Raw genomic sequence first — 15068 nt, 5'->3', positions numbered from 1 at the left:
GGGAGGAGGCGGGCGGCGACGCTGCCCCTGCGAGCCCCGGGGAGGCCGTTCCCGACAGCTCCCCGAGCGGTCGGAGCTCAGTCCCCGAGCACAGTCAGCCCTTAACGGCGCCCCCCGCCCTTCGTCTGCTGCGGTCGGTGCTTGCTGGAGGGGGGGAACCCCGGCAGCACGGCCCGGCGGCGGGGACACGGCGTCCCCTGCTCCGGTTATCGGGAGGGGGGACGGGGTCTGGCACCAGCTCGACGCGGTGCAGCCGGGCGTGGAGGAGCCACGTCCTGGGGGAAAGGACGGGTTTGAAAACATGAAGCCGTGACAAGCGCCTTCCGAAAGCACCTTTTCTCTTCGGCATCCCCGACAGGCACCGCCGCGCAGGGCGGAGGTCGCTCTGCCGGGACGAGGGTAAACAAAGCGACCCTCGTGACTGACACGGGATCTCATCGGGAAAGAGACTTCGTGGCCCCGGGAGGGCACGGAAGAGGGGTCTCGGCCCGACGGGGGGAGCGAAGGGCCGCGCTGCCGGAGCCAGGACAGGCGGGAGCGGAGCCGGCGGCTCCTGCCCGGCCGCGGTGCTGGCGGATGGGTGGTGCCGCCCGGCTTCGTCGCGGGGCTGTGGCGTCAGCGCTGCGCGACGCTCTCGGCGCGGAGGTGGAGGCGGCGGTGCGGGGGGGGGGGGGGGGGTTGCCGTGTGGCGGCGGTGTCGGAGCGCTGCGGGCGACGCCATGCCGGCCAAGAAGTCCTTCCGCCGGCGGAGGGAGGACTCCGAGGAGGAGGAGGAGGACGAGCAGGTCGCCGAGGAGGTCAGGTGGGTCGGGAGGCGGCGGAGAGGCCGGCTGGGCCCGCCGGTCCCGGGGCGTACCGTCGTGCCCGGCCCTGCGGCGGTCGGGGCCCGGGCCGGGACCGCCGGGTCTGCGTTAGTCCGGCAGTGCCGTGTCCGGTCGTGTCGTGTCGTGGAACGGTCAGGTAGCGTTGTCGAGTGACAGAGCGTTGCGTCACATCGCATCGTTCCGTTGCACCGCTGTGTTCTGGCTTCGTGGCGTCACGGCGTCGGGTCGCAGCATCGCATCCTCACGGTGCCGCGTCGCGTCGTCTCCCGCAGTCGTCCCTCTGCCGCGGCCATGGGGGGATCGCCACCCGGGTACGGGGCCGGGGCCGGGCGGGGGGGACGTCCCCGCGGGGACGGGGGGTGTCTGACCCCGCCGGCAGCTCCGGCCGGGTGGGACGGGACGGGACAGCCCGAGGAGCCGTGGCCTCCGGGCCGGGAGCCGCCAAGAGCAGCGCTCGGTGGCAGCGGAGCGACACGGACCCTCTCTTTCTGGCGGGCACCCCCCTCCTCTCGCTGGCGTTTCCTTCTCTCCTGCTTCTGTCTGTTGGAAATTGGCACCCGCAGGTGGTCCGGTTTGTGCTCGCATCCTTGCGTTGCCAGCAAGGCCTTTCTTGTCAGGGTTTTATCCCTGGGGGATATTTTGTGATGCATGCGTAGTTCACAGCAGATAGCGAAAGACGTGCGTGAGTAGGGAAAGCCTAAATACCTGCAGAAACAAAGAACGTGTGTCAGGCAGTGTAAAGAGACTAGGTATTTAAATTGACCCTAAACTTTCTTCGGAGTCACTCGTGCACTGACGTATCTTGACAACCATTCCGCTGCGTTATAGTCACTTGAGAGCTGCTGCTGATTTGTCTGTAAACTGAGTGCTTTGTTCACTCCTCCTTCTCCTGAGACGCGACTGTCATTTGATTAGCTTGTGTTAATTGTTGAAGGAGTAAAGGTGCCCCACATTAGTTCCTGTTACTTTAGCGACCGTTTGTTTTACTGTGAGGAGAATATTGTCTGGTGATCTTAACGGGCTAAAACTAGTGATCCTTGGAATTGTTTAAATAAAGTAAAGTAGAAAATATTTACCTAATTTGTAATCGGAAAAGTGGACACAAATATGCAGAAGTTTTTAGGGCAAAGTCTGTCTAGAAGGTCCTGTGTTAACTGCAGAAAATCAAATTAATTAATAAAAACCAAAGCATCAGGTACTAAGTCAGATGTTTTTTCCTCAGGTTAAAAGTTGAGGAAGCCAAAGAAGTTCAGAGCCTCAGAAAGCGACCCAATGGGGTGAGGTAAGGGACGTGGCACCAAGGATGTGAAGTCGTGTTTTGTCCAACGGTGTAATGTAACAGTAAATTTCTCTCATAGTGTGTCTCCTTTCAGTAGAAACTGTTACATGTTGGATAGTGCCAAAACCATGTTCTTGATAGAGGCGTTTCTGCATTAAAGCCTGAGGGTGGAGAAGAAGGGGAGTTTGGTCCAGGTGCGCAGTGTCAGTTTACAGCGAGCAAAGTCTGTTCTGTATCCCAGCTGTGAAGAAAGAGATTAAGATTGGGATTTACCATGAAATGTATTTTCAACACATTACTTTTGTACTGCACGCGTGGTTTAAACCGGACACTTTCACACCTCCTCCATCCTAATTTCCTTCTCCCCTCTCACCTAGTGCTGTTGATAAGCTGATAAGCTAGTTGAAATGTGCACCAGAAATGAAATTTGTTCCTTATTTTGGTGACTCCCTGTAAGGCGCTAAAATCTGCTTTAACTTCTCATCTCCCCAAAACAGTAACAGTTCCTCTATCCCTGTGGAGGGATTGGGAAGATTGACAATTTAGTGTTAATACAGTGTGTGAGACCACCTGCTAGATTTAGAGAAGGATAAAGAAATGCAGTATTGTTGGTAATATGTTTCCTTCCACTGAAGTTTGTTTATTTTCTTTATCTGCTTAACTAGCGCTGTAGCTCTGCTTGTGGGAGAGAAGTTGCAAGAAGAAGCAACACTTGTGGTAAGTGCTGGACGCTTTCATCACCGTGGTGCCAAGATGTAATGATGTGAAAACATCCGTGTGGTCCAGCTGATTGCTGTGCCTGGGGTAGGACTGATGTCACAGCTCAATACTTAAATGTTTTCTGTGGTTTTATCCAGATTTCAAAGACTAGCGTTAAACTGGGGGGAAGCTCCAGGGTTTCTCTTTATTTCTTCTTTTACAGGATGACCCATTTAAGATAAAATCTGGGGGAATGGTGGACATGAAGAAGCTGAAAGAAAGAGGCAAGGACAGGTGGGTGCATATGAGCTCTGAAGATCTCTACCCGGACTAGTATTAAATGACAGCTAGTAGTGAAGTAACCAGAAGTTGTGTTGCTTTGAAGAGTTTAACATAATGCAGTTTGGCCAGTTATTGTTACCCTAACTTGTCAAATTAGTTAAAAAAAAAAAAAACCAACCCCCCCCCACACACACAAAAAAAACCAAAAAAACCCCCCCAAAAAACTGTAAACATTGTGGTTTCCATTTAGGATTAATGAAGAGGAAGACCTAAACTTGGGAACTTCCTTCTCAGCTGAAACCAACAGGAGGGATGAAGATGCTGACATGTAAGTTGTGCTGCGTTGTGTCTGGGATGTTGAATTTGGGGTTGGGTGTCCCCTCATAATGTATTTTTTTCTGTCTTGGATACTGAGTAGTCCCAGAACATCTTCCCAGTTCTCAGTGAAACTTTCACTTGCCCTTTCACCTCCTGGCTGCCAGACTTGAGAAGGCTTTTTCACAGACAAAGATGAGAGGTGCCAACCAGCTGGCTTGGCATTAAATACCAGTGGGAGCCTTCCCTGCTGGCTGTGAAAGAGCTTGGAGGGTCTGACCATTTCTTGGACAATTGCTTCTTGCAATTGATGTTAGCTGAGTTGTTTTGGAGAGATTATTCATTCCTCTCTCCTAGCTATCAGGACAGTGATGCAGCTGTGCTCAGCAGTGCTGGGACAGAGTAGGGAAAACAGAATTATATGGTGTGTGTCCCTCGTGTGCTGCGGTTTAGGATGAAGTACATTGAGACTGAGCTGAAGAAGAGAAAGGGAATTGTGGAGAATGAGGAGCAGAAGGTGAAGCTTAAGAATGCCGAGGACTCTCTGTACGAGCTGCCAGAGAACATCCGTGTCTCCTCTGCCAAGAAGACTGAGGAGATGCTGTCCAACCAGATGCTGAGCGGCATTCCTGAAGTGGACCTGGGAATTGAGTATGTGATTCACAGATCTGTTGTTTATTGCCTGAATTGCCAGGATGAGCAACTGTTGTTTGGCAGATCAGCGGTATGGCTGGATTATACAGCCCCAGTTTGGCTCTGTGATGGGATTGAGCCTTGTTCTGGATTAGCGCGGTATCTAGCACAGCATGTTCCACACAGCGATGGGGCACCAGTGTGGCTCCATCATATGGCTTCCGGGAAGAGGCTCTTAATTTTTGTGACTTGAATCTAGCAACTTTCTGGAGGATCAGTTTATGCCTTGCACTGAAAGAGGATGCACTAAAGATGCAAGCTTCCCTTTTGCCTTTGAAACAAAGCCTCTGTTTCTATAGTACTCCCTCCTCTCTCAAAAAACACATCAAATACCATAGCAGTGCTAGCACTATCCCCCAAATCCATCCACTTAGCACTTTTATGCCTACTACGCTTTCTAAATATGAATGAGTATTTTTTTCATTGTTTTTCTTCTAGCGCAAAAATAAAAAACATCATCTCAACTGAAGAGGCCAAGGCCAAGCTGCTGGCAGAGCAGCAGAACAAAAAGAAAGACAGCGAAACTTCCTTTGTTCCCACCAACATGGCTGTTAACTATGTCCAGCACAACAGATGTAAGTCTCATGTAGCTCCCCTGACCCAGGTCTGACCCTCTCCTCTGCTGAAGAAAAGCAGTCAGTTGGGACAGAGTCTGATGCAGGAGAAATTAGTTCATGTATTGGCACAAGCAGCTGTCCGATTCCTTTTTCTGGGATGCTCCTATAGACCCCATCGGGCTTTCTTCCATTCGTCAGCAAGGAGGCAGACATATTACTCATGGCTTGACTTTCTGCTTTTGAACTCCCAGCTGACACTGCCTCATAAATTTCAAGCCTTTTTCTGTAAGTGGTGTCTTGAGGATGTGCTGGAAATGCCTGTCTCATCTGCAGTTCTAAATGATGGTTTATAATTGAGCGAATCCATTTTCTAGGCTGCCGAAGCAGACAGGTGGTCAAGCAAACACAGACCTTAGTAGACAGGAGATGGGAATTAATTTCCGGGAGGGCCTCTCATACTGCAGCCATCTGGAGGAAAGGCAGCCTTCTGCTGTGTCTGGCCATTCTTACAGGGGTGATTTGAAGTCAGATTTGTGTGTTCTGAAGGAAATGAAGAATCTTTGGGCCACCTCTGATGAAATAGTGCTGCTGAAATTTGCTGTCTCCCATCTTGCGTGTATTGATTATCCGCAGAAACTAATTACAAGAATGCTTGTTCTGAGGTTCTGTTGTTTCTGCTAAAGATCAGTTGGAACAAATGCCATAGAAAGATGTCCATCTGAATAACACTGCTCCCGATAATATTCCTTACCTGATGTTTTCCTTCTTTCAGTTTATCATGAGGAGCTAAATGCACCAGTGCGAAGGAACAAAGAAGAGCCAAAGCCTCGTCCACTGAGAGTGGGGGATACAGAGAGGCCAGAACCTGAGCGTAAGTTCCTAATCTGAAATGTCATAAGGAGAGACACTGAAACTCTTCAGGGGTCTTGCACAGAGAAATGATCTAGCTCTTCTTACCTCCTCTTCTCTGGGAGCCCTGAGACGGTGGGGAAACGGAGTAATCTAAGTCCATGACAGGCTATTGCACTTGAGGTACCACTACTAGGTCACACACGAAGCCCTCTGGATAGAGGTTGTCTTGAGAGATGTCCAAGGGTCGAGTAGCAAAGGTCACACCCGAAACGTGTTGCCAAAGCTGGCTGACAGGAGTTCGATGAAAGCTGGAATAGCAAGGTGTGCAAGGTTGGGGAGCAGTGACAGCTAAAGCACTAACCTTTCACGTAGCAGGGGGCTTCCCCCATATAAGGGAAGTGGTGGCGTTAAGGAAATATCTCCTGTAAAAGTCAGGGAAATAATATTTCCTTCTCTTTCTTTTGAAGGGTCTCCTCCAAATCGCAAACGTCCACTCAATGAAAAAGCAACAGATGATTATCACTATGAGAAATTCAAGAAGATGAATAGGCGATACTGATGAACATGGACTGAAGTCTTTGCAGTGGTTCTTACTTTCCACTAATAAAGGATTTTATGGCAATGACCTGAAATGGAGTTGGGGAGAGTCACTGCCATCACGTACCAGTGTTACCTACCAAGCTTTTCTTGTGATCTTGTACTGAATCAGTTTGCAGGTGATTGTGAACTCTTTGGCTGGTAAAATCTTGTATATAAGTTATTTTCAGTTATAAAAATTCTTTTATAAGAACATGAGCTTTCATGGTTGGCATTTTTTAGTGAGAAAACAAACTTGCTTTTACAGATTCTTTCACCCTCCTAAAAAAATCAGGGAAAAAAGAGATCCTTTAAGAGCAGCAGTGCTGTTTGCCTTGGAAATATAAAGGGAAGGGGTAAAGCTGGTTTGCTTCAACGGCGCTTTGTAAGAGACTTCTTGTTTGTTCCCAAGGGCCTTTGCTGTGCAGAGCGTGTAAGGCTGAGATGCTGCAGCAGCGTGTTCAGTGCTGCTGCTCCTCCGCCTGGCTTGCAAGTGCTCCGGGAGAAATCACAGTGTTGGCTGTGCCTGGCGCTGCCTCGCTGGGTCTGTCATCAGTGCAAGAAATGACAGCAGATAGTCAGCGCCAGGGATTTTATATCATGTGCTGTGTTGGTTTGTGTCTTTTTCCCTCCTGTAAACTTACTTCTGTAGCAGTTCACTGCATTTTATTTTAGCTGCGAAGAAGAAAAGCGGCTCAAGTTGTAACTGTTGAATGCAGGAAAATCTCATTTTCAGCTCTTGGGACAGGGTCAGTGTGGCAGCTGGTGACGAAGGCAGAGGCCCTGCAGCCTGTGTCAGCCACGTCTTCCCAGGAGGTGTGATGTGTGGGAACTTGAAGGCAAGATTTGGAACTTTTAAAATAATAAAAGTGTTTTTAAGTGATCGTAAATGGCATTTTTCTTTCCGGGATACACGCCGATGGTTTCCGGGTGCTGGTGATGGCCGGGGTGTCCCGTGGCTGTGCAGGTGTCTGTGTCCCATCACTCAGGAGTGGAAACTCCAGGGAGGGGTGGGATAGCCCCAGTTTGACTTTTTTTTCAGAAAAAGGGAAAGGTCTCTGGGCCGGGTAAACGCGCGAGTTTGTCTCCGAGCCCGTGCCCCCCTGCAGGTGTGGGGTGGCATCCGCTCCGACTACCTGCAAACACGGCACTGCGAATCGTAACGTTGGAGCGGGAGCGCGGTATTTACTGCGGTGTACCACGCGAGGCCGCCATTTAGCTAATTACAGCCGCGGGCGGCGGCCCCCCTCCCCGGGCGCCCGTCCAACATGGCGGCCGCCCTCACCGCCCGCCCCGCCTCTGCCCGTACCCAAGATGGCGGCGGCGGCGGAAGCGGCGTTGCGGGGCGGAAGCGGCGGCTGGAGCGGCGGGGCTGGCGGCGCCGGCGGCGGGGCCGGGCCGGCCATGAAGCTGCTGCCGGGCGTGCTGCGGGCGGCCCTGGGTCTGGTGCTGCTGCTGCTGCCGCCGCTCCTCAGGCCAGCGAACGCCGTGGAGCCCATCAGCCTGGGGCTAGCGATCGCCGGCGCCGCCGCCTCGGCCCTTACCGGCTTCATCTCCTACCCGCGGCTCTACTGCTACTTCAGGGAGTGCTGCCTCCAGCGGCACGACCAGCGCGCCGCCGCCGGTGTGGGGCCGGGGCGGGCTGAGGGGGACACGGCGGGAGGTGGCTGGAGGGCGTCGGGGGTGGTGCAGAGGCCCCGGGAGCCGGGCAGGGCCTGTGGGGTGGTCTCCCCGTGGGGCTTGCGTGGGCCGCGGGGCGCTGCTCCAGCTCGGCCGGCCCTTTGCTGGCGTGGGGCTGGCAGCCTTCACGGCGGGGTGGGTGCTGCTGGACCCTCCTCGAAGGAGGTAGAAGCCGGCGGGACCCCGTGCCTGTCCCCTCTCCTCGCTGTTGACGGTGCGGTCTCTCCGTCCAGCTCTGCAGGAGAATTTGGACAAGAAGCTGTTCGGGCAGCACCTGGTGAACAAGGTGGTTGTAAAGGCCGTGAAGGGCTTCTTGAACAACACCAACGCCAAAAAGCCTCTTGCCCTTTCCTTGCACGGGTGGACTGGAACAGGCAAAAACTTCGTCGGTAGGATAGTCGCCGAAAGCATTTATAAAAGAGGTCTGCGGAGTAAATACGTCCATCAGTTCGTGGCAACTTTACACTTTCCTCACGCTCACAGCATCAATCTCTACAAGGTAAGAGTGTGCTGTGGAACCCGTGGCAGTGGGGCACGGCTCTGCTGCGGTGACTGCTGTATTGAATTATGAATGTTACGGCACTAGCAGTACTATTAACCTAGTTGTTATTCTACGCAGTTAAATGTATCCTGTGCCAGTTTTGGAATCTTCTGTACAGAACTGTGTAAATCCTGACATCCACCAGGACTAGTTTTCCCGTGAATGTAAAGTTTTTTGCATGTGTTTTGAGCCTCTCTTTAGGGAAGAATGATAAGGTTAATTTTTGTTCTATACTTTGCTGAGACATGTGACTGACTTAAGGTTAAGTGTGATTCAGCAGGTTTCCATGGTTAGGTGATATGCTGGTGGGCACTGCAAAAAACTAATAGTTCATGGTTCTGGTAAACCACCTGGTGACCTCCAGGTGTGTCAGGTAGCATGGCAAGCTGAAGCTTTCTCTCTGAGGCATGGATGTACTTTTCAGTTTTACCGTACGCTGAGCAGGTTATTTAGTTTTTCTGTGCATCCATTTCCCAGCTGTAAAACAAAATCACACAATATTCTGTTGTCAGAAAGGTACAGATAAATGTATTTGGAGTTGTTCTGTCAGTTTGCTAAGCGTCAGCGCAGTTCTCTAGGCAGGTGGATATCATGCGGAGCAGTAGCTCAAATCCATGTTTTGTGGGTTTTTCTGTTCTAACTTTATTAACAGCAGAGTTTGAATGAGTACTGCTGTCTTTTGTAGTGCTGAATGTTTATGTTCAGTTTGTATATATTAAAAATGGGAACAGGATGGTCTACAAACCTGATTTCTAAATGATGTAAATACCGGTTTCCTCTTTTACAGCTTACTTTCCCCCTTCTTGCAGCTGAGCTGTTTTAAAATAAAATGAATCCTTTTCTGCTTTTGTTTCAAGGTGAATACACTTGGGAAACTTGCTGCCCAAGGTAGTAGGAGGAACTATCACTTCTTACCCACAATACACCCAATGCCACCTTCCTGTGCTGCCTCTGCAGTTCAGGGACTGAGTAAACAGTGAATAAAATAAATAAATAAATAAATAAATAAATAAAAATCATTGCAAATGGTCAAAACAGTTACTTTGCATTTATCTGCCAGCAGATCAACCCTTTTTTTTTTCCAGTTCATTATTGATCTTAAATGTAACACTTAAGTGAGAGAATCTTTAAATACAACAAAGCGTTAGCCCTTCTGAACAATATTGTGTTTTAAGAAGGGCTTGTAATTGTCTTCATTTAACTTCTGAATTATTAAAAAGCAGGGTTGAGAACTGAATTCTGTTTACTTCTGCCAATGACTGCAGCTGCAATTTTTCACTGGTGCTGTCCAGGTAGCAAATTTAATATTGTTTGTAGCTTTGACACCTAAGGATGTTTAGACTAAAGCGCTGCTGAAAGTAATCATCTTACTTGTCAGGGCTTTGCTTTGTGTTGCTGTTCTTTGGTGGTACCCATCCTTTGTCCTACTGTGCACTTTCATTTTTGCTATGTTTACAGGAATATCTTTCTCATGAGGAGGTTTCCTGCTTGTCCCATCCTGTCTCTGGGTGTCTTAAAATTTTTCAGAACCAGCATGAGATTTTGTTAAAGTTTTACTGACAGCTTTTAACAATGTTTTCGTCAAGAAGCCAGAGCTATTAAAATGACACAATTGAAATGACTCTTTCAGGACAAAGGTCAATAAGCAGAAGTGTTATTTTCTGTGTTTTCAACACAAACTCATTTAGCATCTTTCATTTTTATGCCACCCAGGACCAGTTGCAGTCGTGGATTCGGGGAAATGTGAGCATCTGTCCCAGATCACTCTTCATATTTGATGAAATGGATAAAATGCATGCAGGACTCATTGACTCCATCAAGCCATTCCTGGACTACTATGAGCTTCTGGATGGGGTGTCTTACCGCCAAGCCATCTTCATATTCCTCAGGTAAGAAGTGGCTTCTCAGGCTTGCTTCTGTACACTTGATGCCTTTTAAAACTACCTCCAGCTACAATCTTTGTTTTCTCTTTACTTAGCAATGCAGGAGCTGAAAAGATAACAGAGGTGGCCCTAGATTTCTGGAGAAACGGGAGGACAAGGGAAGATATACAGCTCACAGATATCCAAAATGCACTGTCTGTGTCTGTCTTCAATAACAAAAATAGTGAGTAAAATTGTGATTGCTTTTGAGGTGGTAAAAGTTCCACAAAAGGGGTGGGCTGCATTTAGCTGCATTTTTACAGCTATGATTTCTGCTTGATCTGGCCTCCAGTTTTCAGCTAGCAAGGAGGCACTATGCAGTTTGGGGCCTACAGTCAGCTCTTGAGATGAAGGTTAAGGAGCTCTGTGTTCACCTTGGCTACCAGCGTGTTTGCTGTCCATTGGATTGCATATGTTGGGGGAGGTCTACGCTGTGCATTCATTGACATACTAATGGGCTAAAGGGAAAGCAAACAGAAATCCTGACAGTAAGGCTAGATATTACAGTAGCTGAAAAATCTTTAACCAATAAAATGTTTTATTATGGGGAAGCCACTTCCTTGGCCCCCAACCCACTTCTCCTGTCTTGCTCAGTCTGTTAAAGCCTTCAGGCAGCTATTTAGGAGCAACAAGCTGACATGCCAGCCCTGCTGTGGGCAGTCCAGTGCTTCCTAGGTTTCCTTGCACAGGACTTCTGGTGAAAAGGGGTTTTAGCATAGTTATGCTCTAAAATTAGCATGGGAAGCTGTCGTGGTTTAACCCCAGCCAGCAACTAAGCACCACGCAGCCACTCACTCACTGCCCCCCATCCAGTGGGATGGGGGAGAAAATCGGGAAAAAAAGTAAAACTCCTGGGTTGAGATAAGAACGGTTTAATAGAACAGAAAAGAAGAAACTAATAATGATAATGATAACACTAATAAAATGACAACGGTAGTAATAAAAGGATTGGAATGTACAAATGATGCGCAGGGCAATTGCTCACCACCCGCCGACCGACACCCAGCTAGTCCCCGAGCGGCGATTCCCTGCCTCCACTTCCCAGTTCCTATATTAGATGGGACGTCACATGGTATGGAATACACCGTTGGCCAGTTTGGGTCAGGTGCCCTGGTTGTGTCCTGTGCCAACTTCTTGTGCCCTGGCTGGGCATGAGAAGCTGAAAAATCCTTGACTATAGTCTAAACATTACTGAGCAACAACTGAAAACATCAGTGTTATCAACATTCTTCACATACTGAACTCAAAACATAGCACTGTACCAGCTACTAGGAAGACAGTTAACTCTATCCCAGCTGAAACCAGGACAGAAGCAAACATTGTACTTTTTTTAAAAAGGTTAGATGCAAGCTCCAAAAAAAGGAGCAAGAAAGCTGGTCTGGGAGAACTGATGAGAGAGAGCAAATCTGTTCTTCTCTAGGTGAGAGAGGGGAAGGTATGAGACTAGCACCTGGGGAGCAAGGCTTAAATGCATTCACTCAGAATTCATTCATTCAGCTCCAATGGACCACATTTATGTGTCTGCCCAAAACTTTACGTACAAAGTACCATGAAAAGAGGCTTGTATTTGGACTTGTGCATTATACGGCCCTAAAAAATACAGGTGAATTCTTGCTGGTGTGTAGCAGAGGGCTATGATACACCTTTTGCTCCCATTCAACCCGTGGTAGCGTTTAACTGGAGGAGTAGTAACAACCCCCTTCTCTTTCCCTTTGTAGGTGGATTTTGGCACAGCACCTTGATTGACAGAAATCTCATTGACTACTTTGTTCCCTTCCTGCCTCTGGAATACAAACATGTGAAAATGTGTGTTAAGGTTGAGATTGAATCACGTGGCTATGCTGTGGATGAAGACATTTTAACCAGAATAGCCAATGAGATGACCTACTTCCCCAGAGAGGAGAGAATTTATTCAGATAAAGGATGTAAAACTGTGGATGCAAAGCTGGATTATTACTTCTAACAATTTATTGCTACATCCTGCAAAGAAGCAAATTTAACTTAATCACAAAGTGGAGAACCCGGGACATTTCATTTTTAAGCACTTTTTAAAGAAGGGAACATTATTTTTTAACTGGTGTGTAAATAAGCCGCAGTGCCTCTGCATTTTTATTCTGTCACTAGTCACGGCTCCCAAGTACTTCAGCCTTGTGTTGTCAAGGTAAGAACGAACTGCGTTGTGAATACAGGGGTCTGTGTCTGACAGTGCCGAAGCCTCCTCTCAGATCGTGTGTCGATCGTCAGAACTATTTGGCAGACTGTTGGCACGTATAGAAGGACTGAGACTGTGACCTAATTTTAATTGGATTTTGGTTTGATGTGGGTGATCTCTAGACAACGTTGAGAATTTTAATCAAAGTTCCTATGTCTGTGAAAGCGTTCATTGGGCTTGTGTGGGAATATTCCTATAACTGCATTAAAAGCAGGATATGTGTCTCTTCTCCTTGAACAGCTTGGCTCCAGTAAAGATAAGGGCGGATTCTGTAATTAAAAAAAATCCAGAGTCTTCTATCTAACATCATGCAGTACCATTGTCTTTCTCAAAACAGTGGTATTAATTTGGTCTCCTGCATGTCAAACCAAGAATATGAAACTTTGGTGTGAACAGTGTTCAGAGGGCAGACTTAATATTACAAGGAAGTGAGTTAAAATCCTTGACTGCCAGATCATTGTAGTTGGTTTCTATTTTTGGTGGGTTTTTTAAGTATAAAGTTGCCCACAGCATGCTGTCCCAGCAGTGACCTCAAGAGGAAGAAAAGTGTGCTTTCTGACTGGTGAGTCAGCTTCATGGAAAGGGTGTAACTTAATGGGAAACATGTACAGGTTAAATTTTATACCAAGGACATGGAAAAGAGTTTTTTTCTCTTCACCTGCATGTAGAATTCAGGGGCCAGCGTGCAGGGGTTTCCCTTTTTCATCTTCTCGCAATACTGTATGCCTTTGAGGCAGGGATGAAGACAGATCCAAAGGCATTTGAAGAAAAAAAAATAGTGAAATGTGTCAACTGAAGTTACTGCGAAGTGTCAGAATTGTTTCTGAATGTGAGCACTGCAGAGGCTTTTTTTCACTCCAGTTTCTACTCAAAATAAACTTTTCTCATTGGAAATGTATTTCTTAGCTACCTTCTGGTGTACTTTGCATTGAGTGACGTTAATTTTGCACAAACTTACTATTTGTTGAGGAAGAGCATACTGCGTTTCTGGCTGAAGTGTTCAGCTGTGCTTGACTATAGCTATCTCCCTTCTTGAGCTCAAAGGCAATAGGAGGAGATGTGACTCTTTGCTACCTTGTGAAAGGGAAACAAATGAAGTTTGGAGTGGAAGCTGCACTTCTAGACCATCGGTACTAATTACACTTGCACCATTTTTGTAGCGGCAGAATTTCTAGATGTGTGTGTGCTCAACAGTATCATAAGGATGAACTTGTCTGCTAGAGACTAGTTAAAACCCTGCTTCTTGTCTCCTCCTCCCACTGTGTTACCACTGACTGAACACCCTGCAGGCTCTGATTGAAGCCACTCACATTTTCAGTGGTACCATCTTGGATGTTTTCTCTGCAAGAGGAAAAAAGGGGCCAGTAAGACTCCAGCTGTCCAGTTCTACTCTGAAGTTGTATAATATGCAAATTATTAGTTCTAGTATTTGTCAGCAAATGAGTGCTTTGAACTTGGGTATTTATCTGTTTCTTTGACCTCCTGATTATAGCAAATGACTAGCTAATGGAAAAAAGCAGACGTGAAAACGATAAACTTTTACTGCCATCTGGTACGTTCTCATCAAAAGAAACAGTTCAGCCAAGCAGCATTGTGGCTCTTCCAGCATTAAATGTTTTAGTTCTGCTTTGTGTGTCATTGCAGCATCTATACTAGCATTTGACATATATTGGTAGCAAGTATTTCATTGTATCATAGCCCTAGATGGCTTAGGGTAGATGGAAGCTTCCTCTAGAGTGTGTAGAAATAATAGTGAAAGGGTGGAGACTGCCTCCATTTAATCTCTCCTCTGTTCTTGAATACAGCAGACCTGGCTAGGAGCATTTCCATCTGGGTAAAAGAAATATGTGTGCCTGAAATCACTCCCAGATTTGATCCTTCCAATCATGTCGTATTCATCCCCTTTAGACTGTACGGTAGACTGTATGGTTTCAAAGCTGAGGTCCTTGCTCCGTCTGTCTTGCTGTGACTGGGTAACTTTGGCCATTATTCTTTTTAATAGGCCACTTGAGAGTGGATCAGACAACTTGAAAGAAAAATGTTAAGCAGGGGGGAAAGGTCTGATCCCTAGAGAAACAGTCCATTGGCCAGGTGAGAGTAGCTGAGCAGTTGCTGAAACTGAATTTTGTTCTTACCAAAGTCCAGTACAAGCAACTGCTGCTTTAATTCAGCTGCCTTCTGCAGGGAATGTTACAAGATCTCATGCTGTGCTCATAAAATGAGAGGCTATGGTTAAAATACAGCTATGTAGTTAGTGCTGCTCTCTTGACAGAAAGAGGCAGCCTGGCCCTAGAGATTCATCTGCCTGACGCCCTGGGCCAAACAGCCAAGCTGTCATGTGTGCGGAGTGGTGCAGGCATAGTACAAAGTCCTGATGAACAAGACAGCTTACGCTTCCCATATATGCTTCATAACGAGTTTTGTTGTGCATCATTACAGCACAACACATGGTTCACAACAGTGTGAACAACTGGCTGTTCAGTGAGGTGTGAGTTGTTGCCAACAGCTGTACCTCACTTGAATTAGGCTGTTGTTTACACACTGGCTTTTTTTCAGTGCTAGAGAGGCTGCAGATGCTCTGGCCCACGGAGATACGATGAAGGCCTGTAGCCCTATCACACCTTTGCTAGCTAGAG

The 15068-nt window shown here is 47.7% G+C and overlaps 2 protein-coding genes across 2 annotated transcripts; both read left to right on the top strand.

The window, feature by feature from the left end:
* Positions 1–606: 606 nt before the first annotated feature.
* On the top strand, positions 607–6967 carry C26H9orf78 (chromosome 26 C9orf78 homolog). The gene is made up of 9 exons (XM_069770577.1): positions 607–802; positions 2047–2106; positions 2769–2820; positions 3026–3096; positions 3335–3412; positions 3853–4050; positions 4531–4667; positions 5422–5520; positions 5969–6967. The coding sequence occupies exons 1-9, from the start codon at positions 720–722 to the stop codon at positions 6058–6060; spliced, it is 870 nt and encodes a 289-aa protein (XP_069626678.1). The 5' UTR covers positions 607–719; the 3' UTR covers positions 6061–6967.
* A 409-nt stretch (positions 6968–7376) lies between these two features.
* Positions 7377–13330, top strand: LOC104321048 (torsin-1A). Its single transcript, XM_069770576.1, has 5 exons — positions 7377–7701; positions 7991–8256; positions 10012–10187; positions 10277–10404; positions 11939–13330. The coding sequence occupies exons 1-5, from the start codon at positions 7392–7394 to the stop codon at positions 12181–12183; spliced, it is 1125 nt and encodes a 374-aa protein (XP_069626677.1). The 5' UTR covers positions 7377–7391; the 3' UTR covers positions 12184–13330.
* The last annotated feature ends 1738 nt before the right edge of the window (positions 13331–15068 follow it).

Source organism: Haliaeetus albicilla, chromosome 26 (assembly GCF_947461875.1).
Source record: "Haliaeetus albicilla chromosome 26, bHalAlb1.1, whole genome shotgun sequence".
In the NCBI taxonomy this organism is placed as follows: domain Eukaryota; kingdom Metazoa; phylum Chordata; class Aves; order Accipitriformes; family Accipitridae; genus Haliaeetus; species Haliaeetus albicilla.
Note: the sequence above shows the minus strand (reverse complement) of the source record. Positions and strands in the feature narration are given on the sequence as shown.

Bases quoted from the DNA above. Each gene is read 5' to 3' on its own strand.
- LOC104321048 (XM_069770576.1), top strand. From the start codon at position 7,392: ATGGCGGCGGCGGCGGAAGCGGCGTTGCGGGGCGGAAGCGGCGGCTGG. The intron at 7,702-7,990 runs GTGTGGGGCCGG...CTCTCCGTCCAG, and splicing joins CGACCAGCGCGCCGCCGCCG to CTCTGCAGGAGAATTTGGAC. The intron at 10,188-10,276 runs GTAAGAAGTGGC...CTCTTTACTTAG, and splicing joins GCCATCTTCATATTCCTCAG to CAATGCAGGAGCTGAAAAGA.
- C26H9orf78 (XM_069770577.1), top strand. From the start codon at position 720: ATGCCGGCCAAGAAGTCCTTCCGCCGGCGGAGGGAGGACTCCGAGGAG. The intron at 803-2,046 runs GTGGGTCGGGAG...TTTTTTCCTCAG, and splicing joins CAGGTCGCCGAGGAGGTCAG to GTTAAAAGTTGAGGAAGCCA. The intron at 4,051-4,530 runs GTATGTGATTCA...TTTTTCTTCTAG, and splicing joins GAAGTGGACCTGGGAATTGA to CGCAAAAATAAAAAACATCA.